This window comes from Budorcas taxicolor, chromosome 24 (assembly GCF_023091745.1).
Source record: "Budorcas taxicolor isolate Tak-1 chromosome 24, Takin1.1, whole genome shotgun sequence".
NCBI lineage: Eukaryota > Metazoa > Chordata > Mammalia > Artiodactyla > Bovidae > Budorcas > Budorcas taxicolor.
The window spans coordinates 19122937-19146497 of record NC_068933.1 but is presented as its reverse complement, the minus strand read 5'-3'; the positions used below and the strand labels follow the sequence as shown (position 1 = coordinate 19146497).

The 23561-nt window shown below is 38.4% G+C and overlaps 1 protein-coding gene across 2 annotated transcripts in view; it reads left to right on the top strand.

Annotated features, from left to right (window-relative positions):
- Window positions 1–23561, top strand: part of SLC7A2 (solute carrier family 7 member 2) — a 64766-nt gene that overhangs the window by 30457 nt on the left and 10748 nt on the right. Inside the window, exons 2-7 of one of the 2 annotated variants that reach the window (XM_052661298.1) lie at window positions 10322–10712; window positions 11153–11308; window positions 15754–15919; window positions 17095–17228; window positions 19047–19269; window positions 21430–21566. In XM_052661298.1, coding sequence (XP_052517258.1) covers window positions 10337–10712; window positions 11153–11308; window positions 15754–15919; window positions 17095–17228; window positions 19047–19269; window positions 21430–21566 — 1192 coding nt within the window. In that variant the 5' untranslated portion in view covers window positions 10322–10336. Of the gene's footprint in view, window positions 1–10321; window positions 10713–11152; window positions 11309–15753; window positions 15920–17094; window positions 17229–19046; window positions 19270–21033; window positions 21174–21429; window positions 21567–23561 lie in introns of both variants that reach the window. The other variant, XM_052661297.1, reaches the window with a different exon arrangement.

Below are 23561 nucleotides of genomic sequence, written 5' to 3'. Positions count from 1 at the left end.
TCACTGTTTCCACTTTTTCCCCTTCTATTTGCCGTGAAGTGATGGGACTGGATGCCATGATCTTGGCTTTTTGAATGTCGCATTTCAAGCCAGCTTTTTCACTCTCTCCTTCACCCTTATCAAGAGGCTTTTCAGTTCCCCTTTGCTTTCTGCCATTAGAGTGGTATCATCAGCATATCTGTGGTTTTGATATTTCTTGCAGCAATCTTGATTCTAGCTTGTGGTTCATCCGACCTGGCATTTCACATGATGTATTCTGCATACAGGGTGGCAATGTACAACCTTGTTGTACTCTTTCCCAATTTTGAACCAGTGTGTTGTTCAATGTCTGGTTCTGTTGCTTCTTGACCTGCATACAGATTTCTCAGGAGACAGGTCAGGTGCTCTGGTATTCCCATCTCTTGAAGAATTTTCCACAGTTTGTTGTGATCCGCACAGTCAAAGGTTTCATGTAGTCAGTGAAGCAGATGTTTTTCTGGAACTTCCTTGCTTTCTCCACAATCCAGCAGATGTTGGTAATTTGATCTCTGATTCTTTTGTTTCTTTGAAACCCAGCTGGTACATCTGGAAGTTTTCAGTTCACGAACTGCTGAAGCTTAGCTTTAAGGTTTTGGAGCATAACCTTACTAGCATGTGAAATGAACACAATTGCGGTAGTTTGAACATTCTTTGGCATTGCCCTTCCTTAGGATTGGAATGAAAACTGACCTTTTCTAGTCCTGTGGCCACTGCTGAGTTTTCCAAATTTGCTGACATATTGAGTGCAACACTTTAACAGCATCATTTTAGGATTTTGAATAGTTTAGCTGGAATTCTGACAACTCCACTAGTTTTGCTCATAGTAATGCCTCCTAAGGCCCACTTGACTTCACACTCCACAGTGTGTGGCTCTTAAGTGAGTGACCACACCATCGAGATTCTCTGGGTCATTAAGATGTTTTTTGTATAGTTCTTCTGTATATTGTCACCTCTTCCTAATTTCTTCTGCTTCTGACAGATCCTTGCTGTTTCTATCATTTATCATGCCAGTCCTTGCATGATATGTTCCCTCGATACCTCCAGTTTTACTGAAGAGATCTCAAGTCTTTCCAGTTCTGTTGTTTTCCTCTATTTCTTTACATTGTTCATTTTCAAAGGGCCTTTTCTCTCTCCATGTTATTCTCTGGAAATCTCTGCATTCAGTTGGGAATAGCTTTTTCCTCTACCCTTGCTTTTCACTTCTCTTCTTCCCTCAGATATTTTTAACGCCTCCTCAGACAACCACTTTGCCTTCTTGCATTTCTTTTTCTTTGGGATGGTTTTGGTCACCGCCTCCTCTACACTGATAGGCATGTCTGTCTGATAATTCTTCAGGCACTCTGTTTAATCCCTTCAATCTATTTATCACCTCGACTTTATATTCATATAGGATTTGATTCAGATCATACCTGAATGGCCTAGTAGTGGTTTTCTCTACTTTCTTCAACAAACATTAGCTATTTTTATTAGCATAGTACTTCCTAGAGTAGTGATGGGTGTGAAGTAACTTTGGAAAGGGTATCTCTCCATATTTGCAATGGTAGGTATAGGGCGAATGGTCTTAGCCAAGGACACTCCTTCAGTGGCTGCTTGGGGAGTGGGAACAGGTGGTACCCTCTGGCATTTGGAGTGATTTATTAGCCCAAGATTGCTCAGCCTTAATGGGACCTAACGTGCCTGGGGCTGCAGTGAGCCACCAAGATCCTTGACTGGGAGCAGGGTGCTGACTGGGAAATACTCTGTTTATTGAGCTGCTGAAGGTTCTGTTTCCTCTTTTCCTTTTTCAAAAAATTTCCCCTCTTCTCCAACCCTAAAGACAAATTTGGTCACAGTTCTTTAAATTGTGCTGTGCCTATTTCAATGCGACAGCAAGGTAAGCCACATTCATGTAGTTTGGTGTTTAATAAAGCTAAATGGATTGACATCTTTTAAAACACCAGTTGCCTTTACAAACTAGAATTCCCCATCAGCTGTTTGCATCTTGGATGTCCTTCGCAAGATGCTTGTCTGTATCTGGATTCTGTGTCAGAAATTTTGAAGCAGTTTAACTTCTGAGTATTACGGATTTGATGTAAAAGGGGAGAAAACATAAATGTTACTGCTGTAGTGGTTGTGCCTTTGTAGTGGTCTCACTTGTGTCTTTTATTTGTGTGCACCTATCTCTAACAAAGCCAGTGGAGATGATGGAATTCCAGCTGAGCTATTTCACATCCAAAAGATGATGCTGTTAAACTGCTGCAAAAAACTCAGCAGTGGCCACAGGACTGAAAAAGGTCAGTTTTCATTCCAATCCCAAAGAAAGGCAATGCCAAAGAATGCTCAAACTACCACACAGTTGTACTCATTTCACATGCTAGCAAGGTAATGCTCAAAATCCTTCAAGCTAGACTTCAACAGTATGTGAACTGAGAACTTCCAGATGTACAAGCTGGATTTAAAGAAGGCAGAGGAACCAGAGGTCAAATTGCCAAACCAGACTCCATTGGATCATAGAAAAAGCAAGGTAATTTTAATTCCAGAGAAACATCTACTTCTGCTTCATTGATGACGCTGAAGCATTTAACTGTGTGGATCACAACAAACTGAAAACTTCTTGAAGAGTTGGGAATACCAGACCACCTTACCCTGCCTTCTTAGAAATCCGTATGCAGGTCAAGAAGCAACAGTTAGAACCAGACGTGGAATAATCGACTGGTTCAAAATTGGGAAAGGAGTACGTCAAGGCTGTGTATTGTCACCCTGCTTATTTAACTTCTATGCAAAATACATCATGCGAAAAGCCAGGCTGGATGAATCACAAGCTGAAATCAAGATTTCTGGAAAAATATCAATAACCTCAGATAACAGATGACACCACCTTTATGGCAGAAAGTGAAGAGGAACTAAAGAGGCTCTTGATGCGAGTGAAAGAAGAGAGAGAAAAACCTGGCTTAAAGGTCAGCATTCAGAAACCTAAGATCCTGGCATCCATTCCCATCACTTCATGGCAAATAGATGGGGAAACAATGGAAACAGTGACAGATTTTATTCTCTTGGATTCCAAAATCACTGTGGACAGTGACTGCAGCCATGAAATTAAAAGACGCCTGCTCCTTGGAAGAAAAGCTATGAGCAACCTGACAGTATATTAAAAAGCAGAGATGTTAATTTGCTGAGAAAGGTACATGTAGTCAAAGCTATGGTTTTTCCAGTAGTCACGTATGGATGTGAGAGTTGGACCATAAAGAAGGCTGAGCAATGAAAAATTGATGCTTTTGAACTGTAGTGATGAAGAAGACTCTTGAGAGTCCCTTGGACTGCAAGGAGATCAAACCAGTCCATGCTAAAGGAAATCAGTTCTGAATATTCATTGGAAGGACTGATGCTGAAGCCGAAACTCCAATATTTAGGCCACCAATGTGAAGAGCCAACTCTTTAGAAAAGACCCTGATGCTGGGAAAGATTGAAGGCAGGAGGAGAAGGGAATGACAGAGGACAAGATGGTTGGATGGCATCACCAGTTCAACGGACATGACTTTGAGCAAGCTCTGGGAGATGGTGAAGGACAGGGAGCCTGGTGTGCTGTAGTCTTTGGGGTCACAAAGAATCTGACACGACTGAGCAACAGGACAGCAACAACCTATTTGGAGAAAACTTTGGAGGAAGATACTGTTTAGAAAATTTTATTTGGAGAAAAGCTAAGTTCTGCACCTAAGCGAAAGCTTGTTTTCATTTTCCAGAAAAATAAAGGTTTTAGATTTGAATGCAAAAGTTGTTTTTTTTTAACCTATCAGAGTGAACAGTTATCATTTCTGGTTATTTATTCTTCAATATATATTTGTTTGAATTAGATCTTAGTTGTGGCATGGGGCATCTTTTGTTGCAGCTTCTGTCTAGTTGTGGCACTCAGGCTTAATTACTCTGTGGGATGTGGGATCTTAATTCTCCAACCAGAAATCAAACTCAATTCTCCTGCATTGGAAGGTGGATTCTTAAGCACTGGATGCCCAGGGAAGTCTGATTATCTTTTATCCTGCATTGTACTTTTGGCATATCTTTATGAGAAATTAATCCCTTAAAAGTAAGAGAAATGAGAGAAAAATCAGTAATTCCATGGTATTATGTTCGTATCTTTTTTTCCTCTCTTTAACTAAATTATTTAACCTACAGTAAAATTTGAAAATATTTTTTGCACTTTAAAGTTATAGAAATGTACTTGATGTTGAGTTTGGGGATTGCAAACCTAAAAGCTCTAGTTTAGAGACAACACACGCATATACAATGGGGCTAAGTTCCCAGGCTTACATGGTTTAATTCCTTTTTTACTATCAGGCCAAAAATAGAAAGTACTGATATCTCACCAGGAAACTAGCAGCTCAAGTGAGGAAGGGAAATTTGGTTCTAATTTGGATGAGCTAATTTGTTGAGGATTTGCTGGAATGCCTGCTCTGCCAGGTTGCCACAACTATTTTCTCCTGTAAGATTTATTGTCAGGGCCTGTAATACTGATACCAAGGATTAAGTTTGAATTTTTAGCCTTTATTTAGAGGAGGAGAGCAAAGATTCGCTTCTGTGCAGCTCAGTGCTGCATCAAACTTTTGGACCAAGGTGGAAATCCAGGATCAACTCTTGACTGTAATTAGCACATTTTTGAAGGATTTCTGTGGTTAATTGAAATGAGGTCTGCTCTATGGCATTGTGATATTATCAGGGTAGGGAATTTACTTGACCTAAAATTCTACATGGTCAAGTTTCCAACCTGGATGGAAGAAGTTTGAGAAGTACAGAAATAATTCCAAGTTGCTGAGGAAGGGATTTAGCTTTATGACAAGAATTCATAGGGGCTCCACCAGGGGGTTAGATGTCTAGAAACTGTTATGCTTAGGGTAGGGGATGGAGGTAGGGACTCAGGAAGGTCTCACTTGTATCCTCAGGCTCATTAAATCCAGAGACATTACTGCTGCCTAAGCTGTCGCAGAGCCCTCTAAGCCTTTCCTCTGGCTAGTTAAGTTTTCAGATCTCAGCTAGTATGTGCATATCTTACTCCTCAGTAGAGGCCACTCACTACTGAGGCCTCACATCATGTACGGATGTGAGGGTTGGACCATAAAGAAAGCTGAGTGCCAAAGAATTGATGCTTTTGAACTGTGGTGTTGGAGAAGACTCTTGAGAGTCCCTTGGACTGCAATGGGATCAAACCAGTCAATCCAAAAGGAAATCAACTCTGAATTTGGAAGGACTGTTGCTGAAGCTCTAATACTTTGGCCACCTGATGCGAAGAACTGACTCTTCAGAAAAGACCCTGATGCTGGAAAAGATTGAGGGCAGGAGGAGAAGGGGGCAGCAGAGGATGAGCTAGATGGATGGTATTACTGACTTAGTGGACATGAGTTTGAGCAAACTCCAGGAGATAATACAAGACAGGGAAGCTTGGCGTGCTGCAGTCCACGGGGCCACAAAGAGTTGGATGTGATTTGGCAACTGAGCAACAACAGAGAGGCCACTGTCTTAGAAATTAGTAAAATAAGCAATTATTGAAGAAAATACATGTCTGTTTGTAGTGTCACCAGAATCGTTTGTGACCTTATAGAGATGTTGATTAGGACTTCTGTATTCCAAGGTTCAGGTCATGGTTATGAGTGTCATATGGGCCTCTTCCCAAAGTCTAGGATCATTGTCCTCTACTGTATTTTATGTAGGTTTCCTACTCAGTACCAATCCTGGTATTAATAGCAATAGCTGACAGTGGATATGTTGGTTTGGATCATTTTCTGCTCTTGGAAAAAGTGTGTGCCCTCCAGACCAAATAGGATCACCTTCAAAATTCCTGCATGTTTTCCCTGCATATCTGTTTGCTGATGAGACAACATACCGGAGCCCCAGCAGGGACAGTAAATGCAGACAGGTGTCAGAGAACAAGTGTGAGTGGATTTTTTTCGTCAGTGAAAAAACCTTCTAGAAATGAGAGTAAGGTTATCATAACCATTTTACAACAGGAACATATCTTTTAAAATATTTTAAGGAAAAGGTATTAAATTTTCAAAAGTAAGTATCAAATTCTATTACGTTAGACACAAGTATCTTATTTTTTCTCGTTCCTCTGTTGCCACTGTACTTTCTATATCAGCATGTTTCCACAAAAACAGATTTTACAAAATAATGGGATTCTTTTTTTCTTTATTGACTAAGCAGTATATTATACACCTGCTAGAATTTAATAAATGTTTATCTAATAATGATTCATTAAATTGATCCAGTACAGTCTTACATTGGTTTTTTTCCATCTTGTTATATTTCCGCAAAGTTGGTTTTGAGTTAGCTTTTGCAATCAGTATTTTATCAGTTGTGCGTAGTTAAGACTGTTTGCAAAGAACATTGCATAATCTGTCAACTCAGAGAAGAGTTTCTGACGTCTGCATTTCTGTTACTGAAAAGCAAATGAATGCTTGACATGTGGCAGCTTTGTTTTATTCCCTCAGGGCAGCATAGGAAAACTGAACATGAAATTGGAGAGAGGCAGTACCAGTCAGGTCTTCACTGATTAAAGCTTTATGTCTCTGTAAACAGTTCTGCTTCCCATGTAATCTGGAGTGAATTAAGTTCAGTTTTATATTGATAAGACGAGGATCATTCACTTATTCAATTTGGGCAATTTACTGAAAAAAAGTTTTCCCTGTTTTTAGCATTTCAAAGAAAGTTTGTTTATTGGTTGACTTGCTTATTCTTTTTTATGTTTATGTTATTCTGTGTTTACTAGAGTTAGAAGTTGCAAACCAACATGGTGACCATACTACCAAAGAAGGGATTAAAAATAAATAACAGCTCACCTACAATCCTATCCTTCTCTTTTTAGTTTTTTTTTTTTGCTTCCTTCCAAATTCCTTTGCAATAATTTTAAAATTTGTCTTTTATTCATAATATTGGATACTAATCACTTTATCAAGAGAGTGTTTTATTTGTGTGTGTGTTAGTCACTCAGTGATGTCCAGCTCTTTGTGACCCCATGGACTGTAGCCCACCAGGCTCCTCTGTCCATGGGATTCTCCAGGCAAGAATACTTGAGTGGGTTGCCATTGCCTTCTCCAGGGGATCTTCCCAACCCAGGGATTGAACCCAGGTCTCCCACATTGCAGTAAGGATATTGTTTGAGCTACTTGGGAAGACCTGTGTCTTGTTTAGTTAATGACTAATAGGTATGCCTCATTCTGTATATCAGCTGTTTCCTAGAGTTGTGTATGAATTGTCCAATTTTCACATGATTCTTAAATCATTACTAAAATTCACCAGTGGGTCTCCATTTCTGAGTACTTTTTAGTTGGCAGTTGTTCCTAATTCTTGATCTTTGCACGACTCTTGTGTAAAAACACTTAAATGGTACCGAAGGTCAGCATTTAGTAAATATCTTCAGTTCTCCTCCTCCTGCCTCAGTTGGCCTTTGTATAACTTCAGCTCTTTACTTGATTTTTCTTTAAGCAAGACACTTCTCTCCCTTGTCTTCTAGATGTGTTATAATAGAAATAGCTATTTAAGGACTACCTACGGGTAGAAATTGATACACATTTGACTTATGGAAGTTTGATAGATTTTGACTTTGGAGCGGAAATATTGGCAAATTGAAGATATCATCTGTATTTGTGAATTTTTCAGCAGCTATTTGTGAGATGTCATGCTTGGCACTCCTTCAGGTGTTTTGGAAGATGCTGATGTATAAAACTTTATTTTTACATCAAGGAACTTTCCACTCATTTTTGTTTTTCTCTCTTTTTTTCTATATCCTTTGAATCAGCCACTTTCAACATCAAACTTTCAAAGATTGCATTTATATTCATGAATGAATAATGTTGAATGAGTTAGCTTTTTATACTAGAGTTAGCGTGAAACTGGATTACTCACATCCCAGAAATTTGTTCTCTTAGAAGCACAAGTCATTGAGATTCAGTATAGAAAACATGGGGCTTCCCAGGTGGCCTAAATGGTAAAGAACCCACCTGCCAGTGCAGGAGACATAAGAGACGTGGTTGTGATCCTTGGATCAGAAGACCCCCTGGAGGAGGGCATGGCACCCCACTCCAGTATCTTGCCTGCAAAATCCCATGGCCAGAGGAGCCTGGCGGGCTATGGTCCATAGGGTCACAATGAGTTGGACACGACTGAAGTGATTTAGTAAGCATGAACAGAGGTAGTTTATTAGGTTTTTAGTTTTTTTTAAATGAAATACATGTTAATAATAGTTTTCTTTTATGGAGATTAAGTTGAGGAGTGTTCCAAGGTTTATTTCTTAGGACGGAAAACTCCAAGTTCCTCAGAGAAGTTGTTATGCTGTGATCTCATGAGTTTAGGTTATTGACAGTGATTATAATGAGATTGAAGGGATAACATTCAATCTCTGTAGACCACTGTGCAGTAGAATTGGTAAACATGACTCTGAACTTCTAAAAGTTAAATATATTTAATTTTATTGACCGAGAAGCTGCATATACTATTATATTCCCTATTCTTAAGTTATTTCCTAGTCGGCTGAGTTATATGTCTTCATAGACAAGGCCATATATGGCCTTTTAATTTTTATGTTTATTTGCACATAAGCTGTACATATTCATTGGAGATAAATTTAGAAACACATATTAGCAATATAATACATATTGTATGAAATACATAGAAGTAAAAATTAGCCTTCCACCCAAAGATCATTACAGTTAACATTTTGGTATATTGTACTTCAGACTTTTTACTGTAATATATGTATTTTTTGTCTTACTCAATCCATGTTTTGTTTTTCAGTGTTAGATTATTGGGAGCTGTAAGGTGTGGGGAGTAAGACTTTCTATCTACCTCATTCATTCCATTTAAAAAAGAACATATCATACTTGGCATGGACTTTGGCTTTATTTATTTACTTAGAGATTGCAAGTAAATATAAATAAACGTGTCGATTACAAATCCATACTTTAGGCATAATTGAATAGCAGTTTTATTTTAAAAGCTCTTAGCATGTTTGGGGCTTCCCTGGTGGCTCAGTTGATAACGAATCTGCCCACGATGCGGGAGACCTGGGTTCAATCCTGGGTTGGGAAGATCCCCTGGAGGAGGGCATGGCAACCCGCTACAGAATTCTTGCCTGGAGAATCCCATGGCCAGAGGAGCCTGGTGGGCTACAGTCTGTGGGTTGCGAAGAGTCAGACATGACTGAGCAACTAAGCACAGCATAGCATACAAGATGTTTTGGGGGAAATTTTTTAATTCTAAAAGGTTCAAGTGGCTCTACATGTAAATGAAATAGAATGAAATGAAAGCAGAGCTCACAAGTAATTGATAAAGCTGTAGACCACATAATGATATTTTCCCCTGCTTTTAGGCCTTAACTAGACTATAAGTCCTATAAAGCTAGAGGCTGTTCCTGTGTTCCACATAATTCTAGACATAATCTTAGCGCAATCCCTGGAGTGTAATAAGGCCTAAAATATGTGAGTTCAAGAAATGATTGAAGAAAAGACAGAGAAACAAAAAGATGAGGTGATTTACCCCTTTGCTTGCTGCAAGGATAAATGAGGTATCTCTTGGAATTTATTTCTATTGACATAGCTTTAAAAATTGCAGCAACAGGGACTTCCCTGGCCCTCCAGTGGTTAGGAATCCATGCTTCTAATGCAGGGAATGTGGGTTCAAATCCTAGTTGAGGAACTAGCATCCCACACGCCAAGCAGCTAAAAAGCAAAACAAAAGACACAAAAACAAACAAAAACCTGTGTAAAAGTTTCTGTCCCAACATGCTCTAACTAAATTTTCAAATATAATTATCTATTAAAAATTGCAATAGCAAACAAAAATGGCAAATCCTTTTAATCACCCAAGGTTCCAATTCCTTTGCTCCCCAAATAAGCGACTTGTGGCAGTCCCTAAAAGGCCACATGAAAGAGCACTCAGAAAATCACAGCTTGGGCTTATTGCTTCCCAGGTGGCACGAGTGGTAAAGAACCACCAGCCTGCCAGGGCAGGAGACTCGGGTTCTATCCCTTCAGAGATGTGGGTTCGATCCCTGGGTTGGGAGGATGCCCTGGAGAAGGAAATGGCAGCCCACTCCAGTATTCTTGCCTGGAGAATCCCATGGACAGAGGAGCCTGGCGGGCTACAGCTCGTGGGGTCTCAAGAGTCGGACACGGATGAAGTGACTTAACACAGCGTATTTAACCCTCCTGACTGCCCCAGGCCACACCTCCAGCATCAAGTTAAGAGCAAGCAGGTGCCACAGCTGCCGGGAAGCTGGGCAGGGAACTGGAGAGAGGACTCCAGACCAGCTTTTAACACCGTCCCTTCTCTTCCTCAGGTTGCCATCTTCAGAATGATTCCCTGCAGAGCAGCGCTGTCTTTTGCCCGATGTCTGGTCCGGAGGAAAATCGTCACTCTGGACAGTTTAGAAGATACCAAACTGTGTCGCTGCCTATCCACCATGGACCTCATCGCCCTGGGGGTGGGGAGCACACTGGGTGCTGGGGTCTACGTGCTGGCCGGGGAGGTGGCCAAAGCGGATTCTGGCCCCAGCATCGTGGTCTCCTTTCTCATTGCTGCGCTGGCTTCCGTGATGGCAGGTCTTTGCTACGCGGAATTTGGGGCCCGAGTTCCCAAGACTGGGTCTGCCTACTTGTACACTTACGTTACTGTTGGAGAACTGTGGGCCTTCATCACTGGCTGGAATCTCATTTTATCTTATGTGATAGGTATGTTTCCAGAAACTGAACCTAATTGGTTAGGATGGTAGAAATAGCATTCCTGAGTCAGTGGCCTTAGGTTTCTATGTAGCGTCTGCTTTAACTAGCGCCCAGGTGATCTGAGTATATCACTTACTCCCTGTGTCTCATTTTTCTGATCTCTCAGTGACTCCTAATTGCAAAATTCGGTGATTCTGCTTTTTTCCCTGAATATGTCTCTTGTGAGCTTAAAAATCTGTTTCTTAAAAGACAACAGTTCCTTAATGCAAGTAAAGTTACCTGATTCCACAATTACGGACTTGAGCATTTGCTTGCTATTGTGAGATAATGTTATATGTGTTGAGAATGTTCACTTCTGTCTGAACTAACTCATGTTTATCCTAGAATAGAGGAGTACAAGATGGTATTAATTTTCTCCCACTGACCTTGTATATTCTGTGGTTTGGAAGGAACATCAAGTGTTGCAAGGGCGTGGAGTGGCACTTTTGATGAACTTCTTAGCAAGCAGATCGGTCATTTTTTCCGGACATACTTCAAAATGAATTATACTGGCCTTGCAGAGTATCCAGACTTTTTTGCTGTGTGCCTTATATTACTTCTTGCAGGTAAGAAACCAGTTACACTTCTCCCTAAGGTGAGCCAGATTTGTTGTCCCAGGAAAATAGGTTACCGCTGAATTTTGGACCGAAGTGCCACGGCTAGGCAAGATATTTACACACAGAAGTCACCGTTGGAGATCTGTGGGCCTCGTCACTACCTAGAATCACATTTTGTCTTATGTGATAGGCATGTTTCAAAAATAAATCTAGGGCCTCCCTGGTGGATCAGTGGTAAAGAATCCACCTACCAATGAAGGAGACATGGGTTTGATCCCTGGTCTGGGAAGATCCCATATGCCATAGAAGAACTAAGCCCATTTGCCACAACTTCTAAGCTTGTGCTCTAGAGCCTGGGAGCCAGAGCTCCCGAGCCCTTGTGCTCTTGAGCAACAAGGGAAGCCACCGCAATGAGAAGCTGACACACTGCAACTAGAAAGTACCCCACACTCGCCACAACTAGTGAGAAGCCCGTGCAGTGACAAAGACCCAGCACAGCCAGTAAATAAATAAAACTATATATATACACACACACACACAAAGAAATCTAAATTATACGGAACTGTAGAAATAGGATTGGTACTTCTGAAATAAATGATACCTGGAAGGCACTAAATAATCAGATAGGGTACATCAATTTTATAATATGAATTGGAGATTTGTGGAAATGGCCACAAAGTTTCAAAATAAGGGAGAATGTAAAATTGGGGCATTATTTCATCTTGTCAGTTACAACTAAAGATGTTTGCAAGCATACTGTTTCTAGAAGAAATTCAGTCTTTGTGTTTATGCCTATAGAATGTAGACATCTGGTTGAAAAGGGAGCGTATTCAAACCACCTGTCATTTTTTTGATGCAGACATTATGTAAACAAACATACTTGATGCTAGAATTTTCCCCTTTTCATCAGTTGTATAGCATAGTGGTTTAGAAAGGCAGAGGATTTAGAATCAAGAGTGACCAGGTTTTCAGTTCTACTCTGCCGCTTCCTATCTGTGGAACACTGGATGACTTAATCCTTCCGTGACTTAGTTTGTTCATCCATAAAATGAGGATGTCAGTGTTTATCTTGTGCAGGCTTCTTGCTTGATGCATAGTAAGCACATACGCATAGTAAGCATAGATGGCAGGCAGTTTCATTTTGTAGACACAGCTCACCCCTGCCTGATGCTTGTTTTAATTATTTGAACATTTTCTATTTTGATTGTCATTCTACCTTGTACTCCTGCTAAACCCATCAAGCATTGCACTAAGAATAAAGTTCATGTTTGTTTCTACTTTCTGCTTGATATACTCTTGCATTCCTGTCCAACCTTATCTCGAGCTACTTTCTCCCTCTCTTCCTATAATTTTTCCATATATACTTTTATATAATTAAGGAACTTCTCTGGCAGTCCAGTGGTTAAGACTTAGCCTTCCAGTGCAGGGGTTGAGGGTCTGACCCCTGGTTGGGGAAGCTAAGATCCGACATGCCTCATGGCCAAAAATACAAAGTATAAAACAGAAGCAACATTGTAACAAATGCAATGAAGATTTTTTTAAAAAAATGGTTCATATCAAAACATTTTAAAAATTATATAATTGAAAATAGCTTTGCCCCTTAAAATGTTAGCTATTAATTTGATGTTTTATGTAGGGACAGGGTTAGTGACATGAACAAAATTTATAGGTCCTAATTATCTGATATTTTCTTCCTAATGTCAGAAAAAATTGCATCAGTGGTTTTTCCACAGGTGATAGGCTTTGTTTGTTTTGGTTTCTCAACAGCCTAGTAACATTAAATTACTTACATCACACTTTATTTAGGGATGGTTTCAGTGACCTTAAATATTCAGCTTTAATCTCTAAATGATGAGAAGCATGTAGCTGTGACACAGTTCCCGTCATTAAACTCCGTGCAGGACTCAGGCCTTGGCTTGCATCTTGCGTCCTGAGTTCATCGAGCATCATGCCTTTCTTTCAGGACAGGCCAAGATTACAGGCTGACTTTGTTCTTAGAAACTTTGAAGACCAAAACCTTCTGCTGTAATCTTTATTCATATTGCAATGTCGGTTGTCTTACCAACTAAGGCTGTTGTTTTTATTAATGATACCAGGGAAGCATAGGCAGGATTTCAAGAGGTGACTAGTCTACTGGCGGGAGCTGGGGCTTTGAGAATGAGAGCACGCTTGGGGTATTGGGAAACAAAACCTGGAGGTGGCTTTGTTATTTTCCAAAGTCTATAGCAGCATTGTGTGTATTTCCAAGGTGTATAGTTGTATAGTGTTTCCTAATCTGACAGACAATTGCAGAGTCAGTCAGTATACTGAGAGAGTCAATAATTATACTGACCATACAGTTTTCCTTTATGTTGCTAATACAGTTGTATTCTTGTATAATTCTGGGGATGAAATTCAGCATTCTCATCTCTATTTGTATAATTTTGCTAAATTTGACATGGCTGGTATACATACAAGTAAATATGTGATTATAAGCCTTTCATCACACTTATTGCCCCAACAGTAAAAAGTAAACTTTCTTTGATCCATAATTCATACCTTATACAGGATGGATTAAAAATATTAATAAGATAGATATAATCATGAAAGGACTGGAAGGAAGCAAAGGTGGATGTTTTGGGGTTAACATTAATCTTCCTAGAGGTAGAAACTGAAGAGGAAAAATTTATATTATAAAACTTTCTTACATGTGTTATCAACACTAAGGTTAAAATTAAAATTAGTACATGATAATTGGGTAGACCACAAGCAGTGTCTGCCATAAAAACTGCATCTTCTCCTTAACAGAGTAAAATAAAACTCAGCAAAATCTTTGTCATTCTTTTATTGGAGAAATAGGCTAGCCCATATTTCAAATTAACCACATTATTTTAATATTTGTAATTTGGGAGATACAAAATTGTAGAAATTTAGAACTAGAAGGGAACTTAAAAGTTATTTAAGTGCACAATTCAGTTGATTACTGTGGTAAGTGGAGTCCAGCAGGTTATAATCTACTCCACACGGCTCGGCTTTGTAATTATGGAGCCAGCCCTGCCTGTTGATTTCCTCTTCAAGGCAGAAACTGCCCATGTGTTTGCCCCTAGTGTGCTTGAATCTAGATAATAAATGGCAATATTATAATGGTCTTTTTTTCCCAAAAAAAAAGTACATGATAAATTGGGAAAACATTCTGTATACATGTACAGTCAGAGAGCTTATAGCATTATTGTATAAATAAGCTTTATAAATCAATATGAATAAGAATAACCTAATGGTAAAAAATGGACAATTTCAACTGGCCAAACTTTCTGGAAACTGTTCTGACAGTATGAACCAAAAGTCTTACATAAAGTGTATACCATTGATATGGTGCTATCTTGTAGAAAATTATTGTAAAGAAATAATTAGAAGGTGTTAAAAGATATTTATAAAAGGATGATTAGGTCAGTACTATTTATAGTTGTAAGAAACTAACAATGACCTGTTTGTAAATATAGGAGTAAAGTATAGTGTATCCATAGAGTAGAAGAGTATGGGGCTGTGAAAATTATATATTTGTTGACATGGAAATGTGTGCATGTGTGTGTGTGCAAAATTCTGAAGAGATTACACTTGATCTTTATTTTCTTTCTTTTTTCCTGTGTTTTCGAGTTACTTGAGTCAGAAATTGATTGCCTTTACAATCAAAATATAAAAATAAAGCTATTAAAGTGAGAATTGACTTAATAAAATCTTTGAAATGACAATTGAAGAATTACTTTGTTTAATGTATTCAGTAAGTATGAGGCAGGAAATATGATTGAAAGAAAGAAAAGAGAAAGAAAATTTTCTTTCAAAATTTTGCAGCCATTAACCTTGAAATTGCTTTTTAAGAATAGCATTTCATTAAAAGTAAGTTACTTTACCTCCGCCTGGCCCTGCCCACCTGTGAATGATTCCTGAAGTCACTAGTGCATCCCCTGTCTGAAACGCTAGGGCTTCCCTGGTGGCGCTAGTGGTAAAGAACCCACCTGTCAATACAGGAGACATAAGAGAGGTGGGTTCAGTCCCTGGGTTGGGAAGATCCCCTGGAGAATCGCATGGCAACCCACTCCAGTAATCTTGCCTGGAGAATCCCATGGACAAAGAAGGCTGGCGGGCTACAGTCCGTGGGGTCACAAAGAGTCGAATACAAACGAGGTGACTTAGCATGCTCCTCTACCCACCCATTGGTAATAATAGCCACTTCCTAAACTTATTCAGTTATTGGAGAGTGTGAAATCTCCTGGCTATGAGCACAGTCTGCATTCTGAAATCTTTAGTTCTGCATACACTTAGGTGACTGAGTAAAAACTCTCCATAGAAAGGGACAATGTCAGTTAAATATATGAATCCTGCTTAAATAATATCCTAAAGCCTGTAACTGTCTCAAACTGCTGTAGCCTTTTCCTAAAGGTGAGGTAAAAATTAAAGCACCCTTGATTTTTCCATAGGTCTTTTATCTTTCGGAGTGAAAGAGTCTGCTTGGGTGAATAAAGTCTTCACAGCTGTCAATATCCTGGTGCTTCTCTTTGTTATGGTTGCTGGATTTGTGAAAGGAAATGTGGCAAACTGGAAGATTAGTGAAGACTTTCTCAAAAATATATCTGCAAGTGCCAGGTAAAATACTTGGGTTTTTTCCCTCCTATTTCGAGTTTTTTTTTTTTTTTTTTTAAATTTTGCCTGGTTTTGTCTTTTGTTACATTTTCCTCTAGAACAACAGTTCTCAAACTCTTTGTTTCCGAGAACTTTGTGAAGGTCTATTCTATTTCAAGACTGTTTTCCCCAAAGCCCGAGTGTATAGGTATGTTCACCACTGAGCAGCTGTTTGAAGCTGTGAAGCTGCTGATTCTTAACTTCAGGTTTGGCTTTGGGTTTAAGGGAAGAAATGAGAGATCTTAACCACTGGAAGAATGTTTTCTTCCCCCCCCCCCCCCCCCCCCGCAAAGGTTTGTCACTTCTGAATAACAATGAGCATTTTGGATCATGCATCCTTTTGTTTTTTCCTTTGGGGACACCATTTGATTCCACTGCATTCTTTCAACCTTGTAGTAATTTTCATGCCTGATTTTTTTTCTTTTTGAGGATGTTATTGATTGCATAAGCAGAATTGTCTATACATTTCACTTTAAAGTTGATCTCAAAAATTAATTTTCAAATGAAAGTTTTCATCCTAAGATTTAAGTATAATATTCCTATGTGTAAATAAGATTACAGAAGTATCTATTACATGAAGTGATGCACTTGTACATGTTTTTATTTACCTATGTTGTTTGTAGCCATCTACTGAGGCAAAAATTTAGTTTCTTATGGTTTTATACAATTTTTAACATGTAATAAAACTTCAGTATTATTTATCAAGATTAGAGAATTTTATTTCACTTTGTCACATGTCTTATAGTAAACTTTTCAAATGTTCAATCTGCTCCACTGTCCACGAGAAGAGAAAGTCTCTTGCCTTTATTTCAGACCATGGCCCATACATAGGTGGGATCTCTGTTCTCAGAATCCTGCCTGGCTGTAAGTTCAAGCCAGAGTGGATCTGAGCCTCCTGCTCATACTATTGATCAGCCTCCAGTTGAGAGCTGGCAACTGGTGAAGGAGCCATTGTTGGGAACACCATCACATCCTCTAGGACTGGGTGAAAAAATATCAGGGTTTACTTTTAGTTTTGTACACATTAGCTTCCAAGAGATGATGCGCTCAGTAACCTTCCAAGAATGGAGTTTGAGACAGATCTCTTGAATAAGCAGTTTTCTAGGAAAATGACATTCCAATGTGCTTCTTCTCCTCAGGGACCCAACTTCTGAAAATGGAACAAGCGTCTATGGGGCTGGTGGCTTTATGCCTTATGGCTTTGCAGGAACTTTGGCTGGGGCTGCAACCTGCTTTTATGCCTTTGTGGGATTTGACTGCATTGCAACAACTGGTAAGAGCAGAGTCTTGGCTCTGTGTAGAAGGCAAGAGTGTTCCTTGAACGACATGGGTACCCATGGATGACAACAGAAGGTCAAAGGAAGAGAGTGGAACTTGGGGTAATAAGGGCTTGTTCCAGACCCAGAAGTGGCCCCTGATGTATGAAAAGAAAAGAAAGTGAAACTCTCTGAGCTTGTCTCCATATTAGTAAAAATCAAGAGAGCAGAATCTACCCGTCAGATGTAATGAAGGTTACAAGTGGCTCAGTGGTAAAGAATCCACCTGCCAAGCAGGAGACATGGGTTTGATACCTGGATCAGTAAGATCCCTTGGAGAAGGAACTGGCAACCCACTCCAGTATTCTTGCCTGGGAAATCTCATGGACAGAGGAGCCTGGTGGGCTACAGTCCATGTGGTCCCTAAGATTCAGACACACCTGAGTGACTAAACACCAACAACAAAATATAATATATTATGAAAAAAAGTGTGCAAGCTGTCAGCCACTTTATAAATGTTGTTTGTAATCAGTGCCTTTAATCTTTGGTCTGGAAGTGCTATCACAATGAGTAACAAATGATGATCATGCTCTTAAATTGTTTCTTCTCTAATAGGGCAAAATATATTGTGATCGTTCTTTTTCTCTTTATCCAGTACAAAAAATAATCATGTTACAGTCACTCCCTAGTGCTTCCTCCGGGTTCACAGTATTGCAGGGCCTTATAATTGACCATATTTTGGGTATTTCAAATGCCAACTCTTATTAGAAAGATCTCCAAAGTACTATTTTTTTTTGAAACTGAAATTTAATATAAATCAATGCACTGAGTAGAAGAAATTTGTCTCCATATATATGGGAGCCTTCATAATTAAGGGCCTGTAGAATGCCATGTTTAATCGCCATGGATGAATCATTTTCCAAATGGATTAAGACTGCTTTTCTATTCTAAACATTTTGTGGTGATGGAATAGCATTCTTTCTGGAAGCCGGAAACTGACTTGCAGGATATCTTGCTTTCCCTTCTTGCCTCTGGGCTTTGATCTTTTTGTGACAGCATAGGACCCTGAAGAAGAGAGAGAACTTCATGTAGCATAGATGGAACAAGCTGAGAAAACAAAGGATAGAAGCTGAGTAGAATTACTATGAAGCAGAAGAAGAATTCATGTTTTACCTATTCATGTTTATTTTCTAATCTTTATTTTATATTGAAGTATAGCTGATTAATAAAGTTGTGATTAAAAAAACAACAACATTGTGATAATTTCAGGTGCACAGCAAAGGGACTTAGCCATACATATCCACATACGCATTCTCCCCACACTCTCCTCCCACCCAGGCTGCCACATAACACTGAGCAGCGTTCTCTGTGGTATGCAGTGTGTCCCTGTTGGTTATCCATTTTAAATATAGCAGTGTGCACATGTCCATCCCAAGCGCCCTAACTGTCCCTTCCCCTGACTCTTCTCCCCTGGCAACCATAAGTTTTTTCTCTAAGCCTGTAAGTCTGTTTGGGGTTTTGTGAATAAATGAGTTCATTTGTAACATTTCTGTTTAGATTCTGTATATAAGGGATGTCATATGCTGTTTCTCCTTCTCTGATTTACTTCACTCAGTATGAAAATCTCTAGGTCCATCCATGGTACTACAAGTGGCATTATGTCATTGTTTTTAATACTAAGTAATATTCCATTGTATATGTATATCACAACTTTTTATCCGTTCCTCTGCTGATGGACATTTAGGTTGCTTCTTTGTCTTGGCTATTGTAAACAGCGCTGCAATAAACTAGTTGTGTTTTATTAAATATGCAAGCTTTTATTTATGTCTCCTTAGGTGAGGAAGTCCGGAACCCTCAGAAAGCTATTCCTATTGGAATTGTGACTTCTCTGCTGGTTTGCTTTATGGCCTATTTTGGGGTCTCGGCAGCTTTAACACTGATGATGCCGTACTACCTCCTGGATGAGAAAAGCCCGCTTCCTGTGGCCTTCGAGTACGTTGGATGGGGGCCAGCCAAATACGTCGTTGCAGCAGGCTCCCTCTGCGCTTTGTCAACAAGGTACATTGCATTGTCTTTGGGGCAGGGCTGCGTGGGTTACTGCAGAGGTAGTTGGTGTTCACAGAATTGCTTTTGTATGTTTTAAAAACAATCCTAATAGAAACATATCATACAACTATATTCTCTGAATTGGTCACCCAGAATTGCTGTATCGAAATCTTAAGTGATAAAATCTTTTCCCCCTGAGCTGTTAAAAATCACTGTTTCAAGATAATGATGGTCCAAGCTTCTGAGGATCTGTATGGCATTTAGGCGCATTTATGTATCTCATACATATTTGCATATGTGTGTATTGTAAAGCTTATTGTGAAACTTGACAGTACTTATACTGGTATGTTTCCCTGCTGGCGTTGGCGTTACTTGCAGTGCTACAGGCAACTGAGACCTTACATGCAGACTTGACATTTTTTGCTGTTTTTTTTAAATAGTGTAAGTCTGTGTGAGTGTAAACTATATGCTGTGGCATTGTTAAGTCTAAGGTGCTTTTTATTATGAAACTTTTTGTCTTAGCACTGATCAGAGTGAACTTGATCTAGAAATAAAAATTACTGTTTTCAAGTTAATGGTGGAGATTTGTATACATCTGTGTGATAAGAATAGTTGAATCTCAAGTATTCGGATTTTCCCTAGCCGCTTATTTTAATATTTTATAATTCATTTCTCAAGTTTCCTGAGCTGCTCACATTTTAACTTAACGTGATCATATTTCACTTGAGTGCTGTACTGGAGAGCACTGTTACAAAGAGAAAATTAATCTTTGCTTTATTACTAATTTTTTGAAGTGAAATTTTTCTAAAAGTCTGAAATTTTAAAAATAAATCTTTTTGTATAATTCATCAGCCTAGCTCTTTTATCCCCCTTCAAAGCCCTTGTTGTTTTTTTGTATTCAAGATAGTATTAAGCAGCAATTACAAATTACCTCTCAGATCCTCAGCCATCTGATAATATTAAGGTTTATTCTGAATAGTTTTAAAAATCTGAACTGTAAAGATACTTTGTACCATAGTTTTAGAAGAGAGACAGGCAAAGATTTATTTGTGGCCAAGCTCAACCACGCTTTATTAAAAGATAAAGGAGATGGAGTTTAAAAAATATATTTTACTTATTTTCTCTTAAATTGTAAATTTTTTTACGACGTAATCATGTATAGAATGATGCAGTTAGTAAACACACAAGTAATTCAAAACAGCTAAAGCAAAATCATTTTCTTAAACTTCACTCTTACTAATGTTTAATTCAGGCTACTTCTATGTACTAAATTTACAGTGAGTTCATCTTTTTTCCTTTTTCTATCTTGATTATCTTATGCTGAGAATTATTTCAAATTTGATCAAAAAATAATGGTAAAATGTATGTAAAAATGTGTAATTATTGAATAAATGAAGTGACTAGATAGTATAAAATCAAATTACTATATTTTCTGTAATTATATATCAATTTATAAATATTCTAAGTTAAAAATGTCTTAATGACATTATTATTTTTTTTAAGTCTTAATTACTTAGTTTTAATTCAGTAGTAATCATGCGCCGGCACAGATTCTTTGCGGCATTGTTTTTAGTCTGATAATTGTGCTGAGCAGATTATCTCCGAGAGTATAATGAATTGCACCATGGTTAATATTTTTAAATACCCAATCATATTACATTTAAAAATAACAAATAGCTGTGATGCTGAGTTTTATACAATGACTTAATTGCAGCTCTGTGATGTAATCTTGCATGAATGTGTTTGCCATACTGCATGTGTTTGCTTTTTATTCAGTCTTCTTGGATCCATTTTCCCAATGCCTCGTGTAATCTATGCTATGGCGGAGGATGGGTTGCTTTTCAAATGTCTAGCTCAAATCAATTCCAAAACGAAGACTCCAATAATTGCTACTTTATCATCGGGTGCAGTGGCAGGTGAGAGAGAGTTGACTTTTATTAAGTAAAGGGGGATCTTTTTTCATCAAGGATTCTGGGAAAAAAATGGAAAATTAGGTGGTTTTCTGTTTTGACATGTATAAATATCAATAACTTTTCTGTGAATGTTTCCTATTTTGAACCTTTTTTTGGTATAGGTTCTGTACTTTAGCGTGTCCAGTCTTTACCCGTATAGACTCGTCTAGACTAATACTTGTAATAACTCACTTGTGGATTATGGATTTTTCTGTTCTAGTCTTCTGGGTTCCATGTTTCCTTTACCCCGAATTCTGTTTGCCATGGCCCGGGATGGTTTACTGTTTAGATTTCTTGCCAGAGTGAGTAAGAGGCAGTCACCAGTAGCTGCCACACTGACTGCAGGGGTCATTTCTGGTAAGCTTTACAAACATAGGATTCTTCAACATTAGACTTGAGCATTTTATGCGCATGCATGGACTTATAAAGCGGATCTGCTTGCTGTGCATGTAAGTTGAAAACAAAATCGCTGATAAATGAGGGAATGAACATCGGGATCACATCTGCAAATGGTGGTGGCGGTGGTCTACTGAAATTCGTAACTGACCCTTTGCGATTTGTTACCGTTTTGTTACCTTAACCTTTGGCACTTCTAACAAATGTGCAAAGGGTTACAGTGGTTCCTTATCATGTATCAAGTATTCGGTGCTTTTCAGATCTATGAAACAAGCCCATAAAATTGTATTATCCACACAAAAAATGTTAATTAAAGAATGATTACTTAATCCTTGAATTGTTAATTAAAAATAATGATTCAATATTTTGTTTGTTATCCAGGATATAAGTTGAATATTGCTAAATGGTCATAGGATTTTTGAAAATAGCTAAAGTTTACCCATTCTTAATTAAATATAAGAAATATCAAAGATAATTTATACTTGGCCATTGTTATTACTGCCCTCAGTATGGTGGCTAACCCCACTTCCTGGGCCCATCATAGTTCTCTAAGAATTACTAATACCTATATTATCATAAACCCCAATAGGAATCTATTTTTCCTTTCAAGAGCTTTGATATTACATCCTGTTTTCAAAAAAACAACTCCAGATGCCTACCATTTGGCATGTCATAATATCCATCAAAATGCTTTTGTCCAGATTCTGTTCCACATGAAAAGTTTCAGAGAATTTGCAGATTGAGAGAATGGCCTTAAAGGTGCTGTTATATGGAGCAAGAGAAGGACTTTAGCAAGCTTTAGAGATAAAATGGTAAACACTCCTAGTAGTATAAATTCAGACCAAAGATGATAATTTTGTCGAGGCTCTGAATTGTTGGGAAATTAGATTACAGAATACTAATGCTTAATTATGTATGAAATAGGATTCTTTCAGAATCTAAGTATTTTCCTAAACAACTTCACTTCATAAAATGTTTTCTAATAAACTTGGCCCTTTATTAAGATGTATGGTGGGGGCTCAAAACACTTATTTTCTCAGTGCTTAGGATTTCTGCCCCCTTAAAATGAAGTTTTCACTAGATGATGTAAGGCCCACTTTATGATTAAACAGTGCATTATGATATTAATGAAAGTTCATAAATCTTGACAAAAGATAACATATTTACTCCATAAAAGCTTTTATTTTTTCCTGTAAAATCTTGCCCGTTAATTCTCTATTATGTATTCAGAATTTTTAAAAATTTACCCTTCTTCCTTTAGGAAGAATTTAATTTAACAGCATAATAAGATATTGAAATTAATAATTAAAAGAAGATAATTATAGCATTTTTAATGTACTAAAACATTACAGTTTTGCTATTTTGTAGTCTCACTTCTTGCTTGTTTTTAACTTAGAGAGCTTGTATGGATAATTTATCATTTTTTTCTGTTTTGACTTCCTAAAACAGGTTATCTTTGATTCTTACAGGACATTAAAATTGTAATCTAATGTGTAGCTATACTAGCAATGGAAATTGTTCAAAATAAGGCATGGGATGTATTTAAAGAAACAATGTGGGACTTCCCTGGCAGTCCAGTGGTTCAGACTTCGTCTTCCAATCAGGGAGTGTGGGCTTGATCCCCAGTCAAGGAGCTGAGATCCCACATACCTCAGGGCTGAAACACCAAAACATAAAGTGGAAACAATATTGTAACACATTCAATAAAGACTTTTTAAATGGGCCACATAAAATCTAAAAACAAAAAAAAAGGAAAAAATACTATTTTAGAAGGGCCACAGGCATATTGGTGTAGCTGGAGCCTTCTTCCTGCAGTGCAGGAGACCTGGGTTGGATCTCTGGGCCGGAGATCCCTGGAGAAGGGCATGGCAACCCACTCCAGTATTCTTGCCTGGAGAATCCCATGGACAGAGGAGCCTGTTGGGCTACAGTCCATGGGGTCCAAAGAGTCAACAC